This window comes from Centruroides sculpturatus, unplaced genomic scaffold, assembly GCF_000671375.1.
Source record: "Centruroides sculpturatus isolate CEXI.00-Female unplaced genomic scaffold, Cexi_2.0 scaffold20, whole genome shotgun sequence".
Lineage (NCBI taxonomy): Eukaryota > Metazoa > Arthropoda > Arachnida > Scorpiones > Buthidae > Centruroides > Centruroides sculpturatus.
In genome coordinates, this window is record NW_019384333.1 from 1,528,942 (window position 1) to 1,545,093 (window position 16,152).

Consider the following 16,152-nt stretch of genomic DNA (forward strand, 5'->3'; position numbering starts at 1 on the left):
ATAATTCTGTGAAAAGTTTAAAGTTATTAATATTTCTTTTTATGAGAATAAAAAATATAAATAACATTTTACAAATACACAATAAAATTGAATCTAAAATAATTTTATAGATATTTTTATAGAAATTAATGAAATAAATACCACAGTAACATCATCAACTGGAGCTTTGTGATATAACAGAATCCGAGCACTATCTACATGATCACCCTGAGAAGACATATGTAATGGAGCTAATCCATTCTGTAAGATAAAAACAAATTATGATATAATAGTGGTATATTAATAGAATAACCATATATTAAATATATATATATATATTATTATAAATGCACCTACATTACAAAACATTCATAACTAAAATTATTAGTTTGATCAGATTTAATTTAACAGTAAAAAGTGATAAAAGTGAAATATAGTAGTCATAAATGTTTTTCTGCTTTGCTACTACAGAAATTTTGGTTTCATTCAGTACAATTATCTTATTAAATTTATTAGTTCTAATTTAATTAAAACTATTTTCAGAATATAGTGTCAAATATAAATATTCTTCAAGAATAAAATATTAATTCAGTAGTAGTAATTTAATTCCTTTCATTACCAAGTAAAAAAACAACATAAATTGCTATTTAGTATCATATATCTTTAATAAAATAATATAATAAAGATATTAATTTTCTGAAAATGTTTAATTATTAATCCTCTATTATTGATTGATTGATTGATTCTCTATTGAAAAAAAATATAATAAACTTTAAATGAAAATTGTTTTATAAATAAAATCTATCCATTTCAGTTAAAATAAAGGGTGATTAAAAAAAGACTTATAAGTTTGAAAGCATATAGAATTTTAATCAAAAGACTTACAGAATCAGTTCAAGCATTAATTTATAGCAAAAACCATCAAATTTTACCTCAAACAGTCATATTGACTTTACATTAAATATAACCATCATCTTTGTGATATAGTAGACAACCCACCTGAATTCAATTTCTTTCTAAATTCAAAACAATGATAGTGAGTTGAGTTTTGAACTCAGCAAGATTTGCAGCCAAGAATGGAATAAACAATAGATGGAAAGTCTTAATAAATATTAATAATATTTAGTTAATAATTACATTAAAAGTATACAAACTCTATATTAAATTTGTAATATTCACTAAAAGTGTTAATCAGAGTTAATAGCAATCAAACTAATATAAAATAGTATGGCATTAACACAAATATGCAAATTTTTAGAAGTGAAAGGGTTGTGGAGGAAGATGATGATATTACCTTTACAGAGTAGAATAAGGAATAAACTCAAATAACTGTTATATGAAAGATTAGATTGTGGCAGTTGGCAACAAAGCATTTGACTACTGTCCCCAACCTACATCCATGGCCAACTCCACTTTTAGATGGACGTATTTCTATCCGGTTGCTCACCTCACTGTGCACTCCGACCACTGTTTCCACTGTCAATATAATTTTAACTCTTGTATATAGTTCTGTAAAATAAATTTGTGACAACAAACATTGCACTTCATCGTCTGTCTTGGAATCATTCATTCAACATAACAATGACACTATTCACAGATGTAATCGGATTGATTGACATAACCGATTTTCTTCTTAAGAAGTATGCCTTAGTGGCCTCATCACTGGTGAGCCAAACGTGACCTCCACGACAGAGTAATCTGGACTAAATGATCCCAGCAATGCTGACCATTTCAAAACCCAGTCTCTCCACGCCGGTCAAGCAGCCAAACTAACAGTTAATTCGGCTGCTTGACCAGTGTGGAGAGAAAAAAATAGACCTACATGGACTCTTTTTTTTCTCTTCACACCGATCAAGTCTGGGATTCAATGAAGTCTGGGATTTGGGTTTAGAAATGATAGGTGTCGCTGGGACCACCTAGTACAGATTACTACGTCATGGACGCCACCAAGGCATACTTCTTAAGAAGAAAATCGGTTATGTCAATCAATCCGATTACATCTGTGAATAGTGTCATTGTTATGTTGAATGAATGATTCCAAGACAGACGATGGAGTGCAATGTTTGTTGTCACAAATTTATTTTACAGAACTATATACAAGTGTGAGCCCACGGATTTTTGCGGGTCTTTTAAAAATTTAAATTTTCTTGTTAATTAACTTTGGAAAAAACCTGAAGATTTTGTATTAGATCGGATTACACCGATTGTATCACAACTCGCTGAGGAAGTTTACAGTTAGGTGTGAAAAATGCACCGTCATCATCAACAAGAATCGATGACGTGTCAGCTCTCGCACGAAAAAGTATAAAAGCTCAATTCTCCGTAACCTCAGGGCGATTCGTCATAGGAAGTTGTATTTAGTAATAGTGTCACCAAAACTCCCGAGCCTCCATTCAGCAGACCCGATCCTGCTATAGAGAGAGGATCTCGAATAGAAGACACGGAAGACACCACACCCTGAACGTTCGCCAATTCGCCCTGCCACCGACAGGTATTTTGGGGTATATAGGATTTGTAAGCGCTCTCTCTCGAACTCGAAAATTTGTGCTCAAATTTATGTAAATAGTAGAGATAACCGCTTTTAACTTCTTGTAGTGCTTAGTTGAGTATATAATAAATGCTTTCCTGTTTCCTGTCATTTAAGGACGCCTATCAAGTTGCTCACCTCCCTCCCCACTCGAACTGCCCGCCTAGCCATCTGACGACGCCGAGATCGGGTTTTATCAACCTGTTGCCGAGTAAGTGGTCAGTGGGAGATTGATCCCTGACCCACGGTTTATCTCACACAAGAGTTAAAATTATATTGACCATGGAAACAGTGGTCGGAGCGCACAGTGAGGTGAGCAACCGGACAGAAACATGTCCATCTAAAAGTGGAGTTGGCCATGGATGTAGGTTGGGGACAGTAGTCAAATGCCTTGTTGCCAACTGCCACAATCTAATCTTTCATAAGGACAACAGATGGGGCAAGGACTTGTTATATATTGGTTCTAGCAAACGCTCCTTAAGTACCAGTGTAAGAGAACACCGAGCCAACATTCAACATGGACGGCACACTACTGCCCTTGCCACGTATGCATGTGATCCGGACATTGAGGCAGAGCTTGACAAGGCCGAAATCGTTGTCACCATGCCCCACCAGATAGAAGTCATAGCCATTTACAAAGACGGCTGAGAGACTACCTGCATCAACCTGAAGGAGGAGCTTAGTCTGTCACTAGCCTGGCAGGCCCTCATATATGCTGATCCATAATTATATCTATCAGCATATGATTGCTCATGCCCAGTAAAATGGATTTTGTCAAAATGATATTCAATTTTGTTTTAAATCTTTACATTCCATTTTAAAGCATTCCAAACCTATTTGACCTGAAGAAGAACTTTGTGATAGTTCAAAAATGTTTGTCACTCACTGTATTTTTTATATGTAACACACCAGTAACAGGTTAACAGAAATGAGGATTTTTACTCTGGTGCTGAGGTAAAGATAAACTCTGTGTTGTCCAAGAATGTTGTATTTCTTAAATTTGTCAAATTAATAAATATTGGACTTATCATACAAGAAAAGGTTTTAGAAGAGTAAAATTAATCATTTTGAATTGTCTTTTTTCGGATGCATTTTGGGTCTGAACCCTCTTTAACAGTTGACAATTCTTATAAACAGGTCCTGAGAGGGAATCATACAGATTTTATATATCAACAATTTGATCTAGAAACTCTGTAAACTATTTCAGAATTTAAAAATTTTTCTTAAAAAATGGAAAAAGTTAAAACTCGGTAAATAAAATCACATAAAATAATTGTAATCTATAAAACAATAAACAATTTTTAAAATAATAATAATAAATAAGTAAATAAATAAAATAAAAGTGTTAAAAAGAAGTTAAAAACCAACAAATAAATGGTCTCATCTTCGTCAATCTGATGTAAGATTTCTGCATAAAATTCTTGATGCAACCTTATCTGCATCAGTAATTTTTTTGCAGCATTGTAAATTTGTATGATTTTTAAATGCATCTGTATTCATAAAAGTCTCCAAATGATTGGTCATAAAATGCCAGTTCAGTAAATGCACATTGCATTGATTTCCTAGAACTACAGAATTTGTCCTCCCTTGTTCCATGGCAGAATCAGAAATATGTGGGCAACCAGGAAAATTGTCACAACAAATAAAACAACAGGTTTCAACAAATTTCAGTATCAAGAATAAATAGTTTGTCTGTATGGAGAATCTCTACAATACTGGTTGTGAAAATTCTGTTAAATTATTATTGTAGATTTTGTTCCTTCAAACCAAAACACACAGTGAGCATGCTTCACACCAGTAAAAGAAGCCATTTTTATATGCATAACACACAGTGACAAAAACCAGTACTACAGCATTATGAAACAAACTTGATATTGTTTACTGTAAATCAACACATCAACTAATTCTGCAAGTCTTCTGATTAAAACCTATATGCTTTCAAAACTGTGAAGAGCTTTTTGAATCATCCTACATAGTACAATTCAATTTTAACCCTTCAGGAACTGCATGAGGTCAACTGCCTTTGAATGTTTGCATAGTGTCTCACTGACATCAACTTTTATTCCAAAATTGTGAAATTTTCAGCATTATATCAGAAACTATAATAATATCTTGTATATCCTCATTTTGTGTTCTTTCTCACAACATAAAATAAAAAACTTCTCTGTAAGCTGAAACGAATTTAGCTTAAACACCTTAAATACTTATTTTAGCATGACTTTAGTTTAATTTAAAAAAATTTTATTTAAAATGTGTGTTTAAATAAATTAAAGTCATGATGAAAAAAGTATTTAAGACATTGTTTAAGCAGCATAAAATACTTAAAAAAACTACATTTTCATCAATCTAGATGTTTATTTTATTGTAATTAGATTGAATAAAGCAATAAAATAAACACATCAACTTTCACTTGACTGTAAAATGTCTCATACATCATGGATTGACATCAGATTTGTTTGTAATTAGAGAAGGATAGGTTAATATAATAATCCAATGATTGCCTAAATATTCAGGCTATAATATGGCTATAATCAAATAATTAATACAAATAACTTTAGTACTAGAAGTAAGCATTAGGTGCCATCTCTTATCTAAATTAATAATTATAATTTTAATAATTTAATAAATAATTTAGAACCTTCTGGAAGAAAATTATTATTATTGGATTATTATATTAACTCATCAGGCTTTGAGATGTGTATTATATGTATAGAAAGATAGGTTGTCTTTCAAGATTCGAATAGTAAATGCATTCAAAACATCATTGTATGCATTTTCTAAATATACTGTATTATATATAATTCTCTACATTGGACATTGAATAAAAATTTCAATCAACAATATTAAAAATAATTATGTTTCACCTTGGTTTTTGCACTGATGGGTGCACCATTTTCTAAAAGTTGATCCACTACAGTTTCATGACCACTTCGAGCAGCACAATGTAATGGTGTTAAACCATCCTAAAAAAACATTAAGTCATAAAATCACAAATATAGATTTAAAATCATTTTATACATAAATTAAACATAATTAAAAATTAACTTCTGACAATTTTTTATTCATTACTAACTTACTGTTAACATCATATATAAAATAAATTATTTGTGTTTCTTTATTTTAATTCAATTCAGTGGTGTATGTTGACAAGTTCCAAAAGGGACCAGATGTGAGAAAACCCATTTTTCATGCATTATAACAATTATTCTTTAAACACTCTAAAAAAACTCATTTTATTCACACATTAATTTTACTTTCCCAGCTCTGTTATATATAAAAGAGGAAAAGTAGGACAATCGATCAAAAAATAACCCCCAAGATTTTTACATTTTTTTGGACTTAGAACCTTCAAATATCAAGAAATGCAAAACATTCAAGGGTTTCTTCTATATGTACAGATGTTAGTTTCTGTGAGGGCACGATTTTGTTCACCCTCTTTGAAGCTTAACAATTACTGTGCTTTTTGTCAAAAATTTTTGAAATTCTACACGGAAGTTTGCATATTAGGGGATTGTTGCTATTAAATTTTGGTGGGTAAAGGTCGACAGGGTGAGGAGATAAAGGGGGTTGTGTGTCGTATCTTGAATAGGGTCAGACTTAATGATGATTTTCCTCCTTATTAACATTTACAATTTTTTTATAAAACCCATTCTACTCTCAAAATTAAGCTTTTTGCCATTTTATAATAATTAAAAGTATAAAAAATTTTAAAAATAAAATATAAAAGATGGTGCCACATGCAGTTTTAAATGTTGCTGGGAAAGTTAAGCAACTCGTTGCTGGATTTTTTCTTGGGAACTTAAGGCTCCAAATGACATTTCAAGCATGCAATCCAGAATACAGCACAAAAATGTTGATTTTCTTCACTCTGCTGTGATGATTCATCTAGATCAGCTGCATCATTCACAGATTCAAACTACATTATGGTTTGCTGCGAGGGACCTGCTTCTCCTAATGTGTTCCCTTCCACAATGAATTCAAAATTTCCTAATCACACACAGCATCTTTTAAGTAGATTCACACTTTAGATGAAAACTTTTAAGTGTTTTATGATAACAGAAATAGAAAAATCAATAATGCAATGTTGTTTTCAATAAGTATAAGAAACTAAAAATATCTTTTACACAACTGTCTGGATGCACACAAAACACAGGAGCAAGTTAGTCCTGTCAATGAGTTAACTAAAGGAGCTCTGAGGGGTATTTAGGTTGACTTGTAGAAGAGTTGAACTCAGTATAAAAAAGGGAAGGCTGAATGGGAAAAATACACAAAAAAATTCATATTTTTCAAGTGTAAAGTTTCAAATACAAATGCATTAAAAATAATATTCAGACAATACTTCAAGGGATTTAGGAGACTAGCTTAGTTCTCCTAGTCCATTATTGGCACATCATTGTTTCAATTTATTAAAAAAAAAGTGTATTTATAAGATAATTAACATATTTATAAAATGTTTCTTTTTGTGTGGATCAGTACTCTGTAACAAAACACATGCCTTGTATTTATTATTTTTATTTCTCCTATATTGCATTGTTGTTACAAAGTACTGATCCACAAAAAAAGAAATGATAAATGATACAATGCTTAAAAAACAAAATACTTATATAATTTATATTTAACAGAATGTAATTAGGATTGATATAAAAAAGTATAAATTATGATTTTAAATCTATGTTAAATAAAAGAATGTTGTTGCAATACAGAAATATTAATTCCTCACCTACATAAATATTTTTTTTATAACAATATATTTAATTTCACTTTTTATTTTTGTAATTTTAATTGAAAATTTGAAAATTAACTTACTCTGGTAGAAGCACCAATTTTGGCCCCTTTTTCAAGGAGTAAAGCTACCATGTTACTTTTCCCCCATTTAGCAGCAACATGAAGTGGAGTAATTTGATGCTTTAATAAGATAAATTTTAAAAAATTTACAAAAAATAAAAATTAAACATTTTCTTTATAAATTATAAAAATAATTAAAATTATGCTTACTTTTGCTGTAAAATTAACATCTGCTCCTTTTTCCAATAATATCATCGCGATATTTTCATTACCATAATGTGCTGCTATGTGTAATGGTGTAAATCCACTCTATAAAAATATAAAAATTAGATTTAATTTCTGGTGCATTAATATTATGAGTGATTACTAGACAGCGGACATCTAGGTCCTTAAAAGTGGCATTTTAGGCGCTTAAAATAAGCTCTTAAATTGCGTCGTTTAGGCTTTATAAACAAAAAATAGGCAGTCAAAATTTGCACAATGAACAATTAACCTACTTATCAGGACGATAAATTTTTTATTTATCATATGCATTCCAAATAAAAATGCACGTATTCAGAATGATGCAAAAACAAAAGTAGACAAACAATTATCTTTACATTTTTTATTCACTGTTTCCCATAGTTAGCTTCATAATATATTACAAGTACTTTTTCCAAATTTTCAATAAAAAAGTTGCAACGTTTGTCACTGAGAATTAATTTATATGCAGAGAAAGAGTGTTCCACATCTACTTAAGATAATGGACAGTATTTCAACCTTGGAAGAAGATGAATTGGGAATTCACTTTCAGTTTTGCTCTTCTTTCTTGCCAAAATATCAGGCACAACAAACAAGCACTTTAATACAAGTCTCTTTTGAAGCACCGCTTTCAACTCTTTCTTCACATTTTTTGCAGCAGTACCTGGTGCATCACAAAGTTTCTAATTTGCTCTGTTGAGGAGATCAATTTGTTCATATATAGATTTCCCACTACTTTCAAGAGCAGTAATAGTATTTGCAATGAATGTGAAATAACACTTGATGTACTGTACACCAACTTGTTCTGAACATGTCATTCAAAATTTTCTTGGCTTTAATTACACAAACTGCATTGTCCACTAAACTGGCCAGAAGTTTTTGATATCGAAGAAATGTTCACTGTAGTAGTTAGTACAAAATTTTAGCCATGTATATGCTAAGGGAAAAATAGGCATCTGCCTAAAATCCGCTGTCTAAAAATAAGAAATAAAGCATATCTAACGCTATATTTATTAAATAAAATGATTTATTTTAAAATATTTCATATAGTTTTAATTTTATTACTATAAAATTGCGTCAGGGGGTGTAATTTATTTCCGTTATTATTGCATTCTAATTTTTTCTGCTCAGGATATGCATCCACTGGGACTTAAATATAAGTAATCAATAATAATAATAAATGAATTTGATTGCATTTAAAAAAAAGAAACTTAAGCAGTTTAATTTAAGAATTAAAGTAAACCTTTGCGGAAAATGAAGAGAAAAATTAATGAAACTTTTTAAAAATATAAAAACAGACTAAACTTACTTTTTTAGGCAAAAATAGGCAGAAACGTCAAAATAAGCATTTTTAGGCATTATAAAAAACCATTGTTTCGGTCTAAAATTGTTTCGTGTGTTCACGAAAATTGTTCATACAAAATCTTAGCCACGTATTATGCCAAGGAAAAAAGTAGGCATTTGCCTAAAATCCGCTGTCTAGTGATTACTTAGTAACTTAAGTTATATCAAAAAAAAATAAAATATTATAATTTAGAGATTTCAATCACCTAATAAGTCTTAACTCTCTAAATTATACAACCTTGACCTTAACATTGAAAATCATTAATACAAATTTTCAATAAAGTGAACTAACTACTGTTCCTCAGTGATTTCTATTAATGCTAGTTGACAGTATTAGTTAAAGAATAATCCCATAAATATTTGGTAATTTCAAACTAATTATAATACTTATGACTTATTTATTGAAAAAAATAAGAAATTATTTTATATTTATCATCATCAAAAGAAATATTTCACAATATTGGTCTATTCAAAAATATTTTTACTTACCTTTGAAGTAACATCTGGATTGTGATCACTTTGCAATAGCAAAGTTGCAGCCTTACAATCATCTTTTTTTGCGGCAATATGAAGTGCAGGAAGTCGAACTTTTCCCTTAGTGTCATTTTCTAATAAGAGAGTAACTACTTTATCGTGTCCTTGTTGCAGAGCTACAGCTAATGGTGTAAATCCATCCTGTTTAAAATTATAAAGTAATATTACTTAAAAATTAAATCAAATTTTATCATTACTATACAATTTACAAGTTTCATTAAAATTTGTTAGAATTTAATTTATAAAAGTTTATCGTGTAATTAATAACAATTATATTTTTAGTTTTTATAATGAAACTGAGACCAATGTAAATTTCATACTTCTGTTGATAAGCTCTGATTAGCTCCATTTGCTAAAAGAAAACTTAAAACATCATCGTGATTTTCTTGAGCTGCCATATATAATGGGGTGAAGCCATTTTGTGATTGTACATTGACATTTGCACCATTCTGTACCAAAATCTTTACCACTTCCTGTTTTCCAGCTAATGAAGAAATATGCAATGCAGTATTTCCTTTCTAAAAAAATAATTATTAAAAATAAAATTAATAATTTATAATAATTATTATTTTTATAAAAAATATTTCAAATATATTTGATATTTAAAAAAGCAATAATTATAAAAAGAAAAATATTATCATCAATTTCAGTAATTTAGAGTTTTCTGTGATTGAAAATTCCTTAAATGATAAACAACTACATTTTTGTAAGATATAATTGTAACAAATGTTGAAACTGCTTATTATATCTTTCTAATAAATAAATCTCTGTAAATAATAAAATTCATTGTATTTCATAATACAAGGATTGTAAGAACCCTAAATTTGTTAGCATTCTGTAAGAGATTCCATGAGAAAATAACCAAAAATGTAAATAAACGTGCATGAAAATTTAAGTGAAAATACACACAAACGTAAATGAGTGGAAGGTGCAGTACAGTGTGACATCACCTCCAGAAGGATAAAAGCCTCAGGGGAAGAGGAACTTGATGAAATGGAGCAGCAGCTGGCAAGGAATGATGGTGTGCCCCTTGGGTTATAAATGTACTAGACAATTGACCTTCCTGGCAATGATAAGCAGAAACAAATTGGAGCATAAGATCTTCTTGTTAAATCTAGCAATAAGTCAGTTTGGCTACACAAGGGCTGCAGATAGTTGGAACATCACAGTTTGTGCCTTAGAGGCTGCTTTTGTACAGTTCATTTATTTTTGGTACTACCAACAGTAAGTGGTTGAGAAGTGAATAAACTTAAAGATATGAATTTGAATTAAAGGATTCCATTAATGCAATCCTTTAATTCAAATTTGGTTCTCAACCTGAAGATGGCCTGTGAATCAGGCTGAAAACGTTTATTTGAAATTAAATTATATTTCTCGGCAAGGATAAGGTGTTAGTTATATGTATAGTGATTTGCTGAGTACTTTATGATATAAACGTAAAGAAAAAAAATTTTTTTTGTATCTAGACAATCAGTCCAATCAATTCTGAGTTCTCAGCAGTTAACAATTCACCCTTGGTACTGGAACCAATGTGAAACGAGCATAGCCATTTCACATTGCTTCCTGTACCAAGTTCAGGGGCAAACTATCAACTGACCCTCTACTTTTTGTTTGTATAGCATCCGTACTGTTAGGACATTTCTGATTCAGCTACTGTTACATAATCCCAATTTATGTTTTTTTCTCTAGGTATTTCCCTTCACTTACTGGCACTTGTTCTTTTGTTTTGGCAACAATGGGTATGCATACAGAATAGAAATATCTTCACTGGCTGGAGCACAGCCACATACATGGTGGAGGCAGTCATTGGAATTAATTAGGAATTCCAGATCACCCAGCCTAAAGTCCAGATCTGAAATCATCCAGACCAGTGATTTCCAAAGTTTTTCAAGCCATTGCCCCCTTGGTTCTATAAACTTATATCCAACACCCACAGTACCCCAACACCCCTAACCAATTTTCTCTTGTGTGAGAAAGACTTGGAAATATTCTCATAGAAACTTTTCTATGAACCTCACACTTACCGTACATTGTTCTCCATATCTGGAAACCATTAATTAACCCCTTCCGCCCATAACCCAAGATAACTCGGGTGCGCATGACACTGTGCAGTCCATATCCCAAGTTACCTTGGGCATAGGCTTTAAAAGCCTGAAAAAAGGGCTTTGACATAACTTTTCCGAAAATGTATGGATCAGCATATATACATTGTTATCTATGATCTCTGCAAATTTCATGAATTATTTTTGCCGCAAAAATATTTTTTAACGATTTATTAATTAGGTAATTAATTGCATTATTGTTTTTTTATGAGAGTTTTTTTATCAAATTAATTAAATTGTTCTAAACTTCTATTTGATTGATTTGACTTTGGTAAAATTTTTTAAAATGCTATTGAATGTTTTTTATGACATCAGCAGGTTTTTTTGTTTTTTGTTCATGCCTTTTTTGGTCCCCATATAATTTAATAGCATAAAAATTGACAATATTGTGTTATATTTGAACAGATGTGGTAAGTTAGCTCCCCTGCTGCATTAAACCAATATTCCCCTGAAGCGTACATGAGAACTACCCAGGAAAGCTGATAACAGCTGTTCTCAAGGTCAACCAGTTTGTAAACAATGTAGACTGCATGTGTAAAATTTCACGCCTTGTTGAATGAAAGAATAACAATCCTTACAGCTATAGTTCTCAAATAAAAGCATTTATTTTAAATTATTTTTATTTTTTTATATACTTTTCTTGTAAAAACACTTTTTGGATGGGTTTTTATTTTGCGGGAATTATTTCCCGGCAATTTTTTTGGATGTCAGATTCGCGTTTCAATGGAAATAATTACAGTAATACCTTGACTTACGCTACCCCGACTTACGTGAACCCGGAGTTACGCGATTTTCAAATCTCGTTGATTTGTCTTTTGTTTGAGCACTATGCAACTCTTGATTACTCACTCCCCCACACTATTGTTCAGCTTACATGTTCGGACGTGTCACACAGAATCTACACATAGCTACAATTTATTTTGTGTTATTAATTGCTATGGCTGTTTCAATATTTCAAGTGTCCTGAGAGGGCTTATTATTATATTTGACATATCAAATATTAACAAACCTTTAGCTCGAATTACATCATTTACTCAATTTAGTATGGATTCTACAAGGTGCTGAAGTGCTTCTAAGTCCAATGCACACCAGGCATTCACTAGATTTTCCTTTAGTTTGCATAAATTTGACAGAGCAGACTTTGCTGGTGGATATGTCGTTCTAACATGTCCCATACATTCTTGATTGGGTTAAGATCTGGGCTCTGTGGTGGCCAGGGTGGGTGGCAAAAGTTGTCTTCATGCTCACTGAACCACTGCTGAACAATTCTTGCACAGTAGTATTGTCATCAAAAAAAAAGCAGTCACATGCAGGAAAAAAATGCAACATTGCAAGATGAACTTGATCAGCAACAATGTTCAGGTACTCATTGGAAGTCACCCAACCTTCCAGGAATATCAGCAGACCATTTCTATCCCAACAGAACTTTCCCCATACCATAACACCCCCAGAGAACCTTGAGTCATGTTAATGAGGCAAACAGGGTCCATTGCTTCATGGGGCTCCCTCCAAACCCTCTGTACATCAGTACAGAATAACGTGTACCATGATTCATCACATTACTTTTTTCCAGTCCTCAGATGTCCAATCACAGTGCTCTTGGCACCACCGTAGATAAACTTTTTGTTGATTCTTCGCAGAGACCAGTTTGTATAGGCCTGCGACTGTTCATATCAATTCTTTTCAGTTCCCTGTGCATAGTTCAGGTAGATATGGGTCAGGGACAAGATTCATTAAATTCTTCTGTCAATTGCTGCACAGAGGAAGTCATTTTTTCAACACTAGCCTTTTTCAGACAATGTCAGTTGTGTTCCTGATTAACTGTTTTGGAGCCACAGTTACTTCTTTTAGACATCAACTGTAGGTTATTTTCCACCGATTGAACACAGGATATCTTGATATTGTCTAATACAGTTCTTGATACTGTGGCTCCAGCAAGATGGGCACCACAATCAGCACTTTCTGAAACTCCATCAACTCCTTCACTTTTCCCATTTTCATAAACATAATGACCATACTGACCAACAGCATTCTTAAATAAGTGCTAATGAACATATGGTAACTCACATGACTCAAGTGTTTTGCATATAAGCTGCAAAATTACACTTATTTAATATGCTTGATGGTTTCTAATTCATTGGCCAGTGAGTGTAAAAGTAAACCAAAAATATTTGTTTTTCTGAAAAATTAGCTGAATGAATATCAAGGTAGGAAGTTTTTATATTATAGTATAGCCTAGTTTCTCGAGTACAAAACATTTTTTATTGTTTTCTAATTATTACTGATTTTCGGTTTGTCCCATTACTTCTGAACCAACTTGAATAATCCCTTTGGTGTATTTAATGAAACAGATAATAACCATATAAGAGATAGGAACTAATCATCTTCCCATGTCATCTTCACACCAACTGATCAGATTTTTTTAAATTTCTTTATGATTTAAATAAATTTTTAAATAAAATGAATTTTTTATTGAATAAATAATTCTTTGAAAGAGTTTTGGAAACTAATAACATCTAGTTTTATAATAATAAAAAAAACAAAAAAAACAAAGTTATCATGAAAGCTATATTATATAAAAACAGAATTTACAAAAAACTTTTTAAAGTTTTCTTACTTTTTTATTAAACTGAATAGAAACTAAAATTAAATTTTTAATATAATATTTAATTTAATTTTTAATGTTACATAATATTATTTAATATATCATCAAATTAAATTAAAATTTTAAGAAATTTTTACCTTTGTTGCTGCATTTACATTAGCTCCTCTCTTAATTAGTTCAGTTACAACATTAATATGACCTTCTTTTGATGCTAAATGAAGAGCATTCAATCCATTCTAAAAATATATTTCAATTTTATTTGATTGTTTATTGAGAGAAAAAATTACTACTTTTCATATAAACAAACTCATATTATCTAAATTATAGAAAAAGTGCTTAATATATAATATACATTAAATAAAAATTAATATTTATTCAACTTATAGCATTCAACTTAATATTCATTAAATACTTCTCCATGAACAATAAATAAGATAGCATAGTAATTAATTATATTAAATATCAATACAACTTTAAAAATAATCAGTTATATACCAAACATTTGCTGGATTACATCAGGCTGTAATAATGCTACTAATTAATTAAAGGCAAATAGTTTGGCTTAGAGGTAGGCATTAGATGTCATCTGTAGGTCAAATTACTTGACTTTTAATTAATAATTAGTAGCAGCCATAGATCCATAGAGTTTTCCAGGTTTCCTCCACATCTGTAATGCCTGAACAGGGGCCAGTTACCCTTAAAAGACCTCCCAGAAGGTATTTCTCCCCTTGTGTAACACTGATTCACCAGAGAAGGCAACAGGGAACCACTCTGGTACTAACTTCCCCCATGACTCACCTTGGCGCAAAACTAATCTCCAATTAACCTGTGCCGGATGATTGCAGACGTCAGTACAAATTTGAACTTTCGTTTTCAATTTCTGTGCTACCATTCACGTCAAGCTTTTTATTTCCCAAACCTAACTTTAAAGTTTCATATAATAAACTATCCATCACCTTTTTGCATGCTGGGAGGCTATTACCAGTTACTTCAAAAAACATATCTGATGTTTCTTCAGATATCTTTGTCCCACTGCAATTCGTAATAGGAGGAAATGAGATAACCTGCCCACTTTCATCCAATAAAAATGGATAAGTTGATTTATCTTTCAGAAGAATGGATAAGTTGATTTATCTTCATGACCTGATATGGCACATGAAGAGAGAGAGAGTGGCATTATTATTGCCCAATGTAATCCAGCAATCGTTTGGCATTAAACTAAAACTTCAGTTAGTGGATGCTTATATTTGTATATATAAACCATGCCAGAGTAAAGTGATAGCCAGTTGAGTGCCATAGTAAGTTCCATGGTTGCTGGAATCGTGTCAAGCTGCTGCCATTAGTAACCAGTGTGATTATATCTATATTAATAATTTTGGAAGCAAAGATCAGATGGAGGTTCAGGTAACATAACTGGTAATGCATCTGCATGGCAAATGAGAGTTGCAGGTTCAAGTCCCACTTTAGGTCAATTCTTTTCTTTCAAAACTTCTAATTTAATTATTAAATATTCATTTAACTATAATTATTAAATTTATCAAAAGATAAGCACTTAATGCTGACGTCTAGGCCAAATTACTTGACTTAATTAATAATTAATAACGTTAATATAGCCCATTTGGCTTTAAGAAATCAAATTTGGCTTCAGAAGCTTCCTATATATCCTAGCTGGCATAGCTTCATAAGACAAAGATTTAAATCTCTCTTTAAACAGGATTGTTCTATAGCACTGAACACATACAAAAACCTAAGTTCTGTCAGGTACATAAAATTAAAAAAATTATGAATGTTTTTGACCTTCTGAGATCTGCTCCAGAATTAAATCTAAGCATTCTATAATAAAATTTATCAAAAAATCACTTTAAAAATTTATCAATATAAGTTCAAATTCTGCAGACGTTCCTTTTGATACATTTCATTATAAAACAGTTAGCTTTAAATCCAAAGCAGATCTGAGGAGGTCAAAAACGTTTGCAATTCTTTTAATTTTATATTACTGGATGGAACTTAGGTTTTCAATTGACGCCAATGTGCAG

The 16,152-nt window shown here is 31.1% G+C and overlaps 1 protein-coding gene across 1 annotated transcript in view; it reads right to left on the reverse strand.

The window, feature by feature from the left end:
- Positions 1–16,152, reverse strand: part of LOC111631113 (ankyrin-3-like) — a 279,012-nt gene that overhangs the window by 213,700 nt on the left and 49,160 nt on the right. The window contains exons 3-9 of the mRNA XM_023375329.1: positions 14,254–14,352; positions 9,730–9,927; positions 9,365–9,550; positions 7,502–7,600; positions 7,313–7,411; positions 5,371–5,469; positions 143–240 (exon numbers count right to left, since the gene is read on the reverse strand). Coding sequence (XP_023231097.1) covers positions 143–240; positions 5,371–5,469; positions 7,313–7,411; positions 7,502–7,600; positions 9,365–9,550; positions 9,730–9,927; positions 14,254–14,352 — 878 coding nt within the window. The remainder of the gene's footprint in view (positions 1–142; positions 241–5,370; positions 5,470–7,312; positions 7,412–7,501; positions 7,601–9,364; positions 9,551–9,729; positions 9,928–14,253; positions 14,353–16,152) is intronic.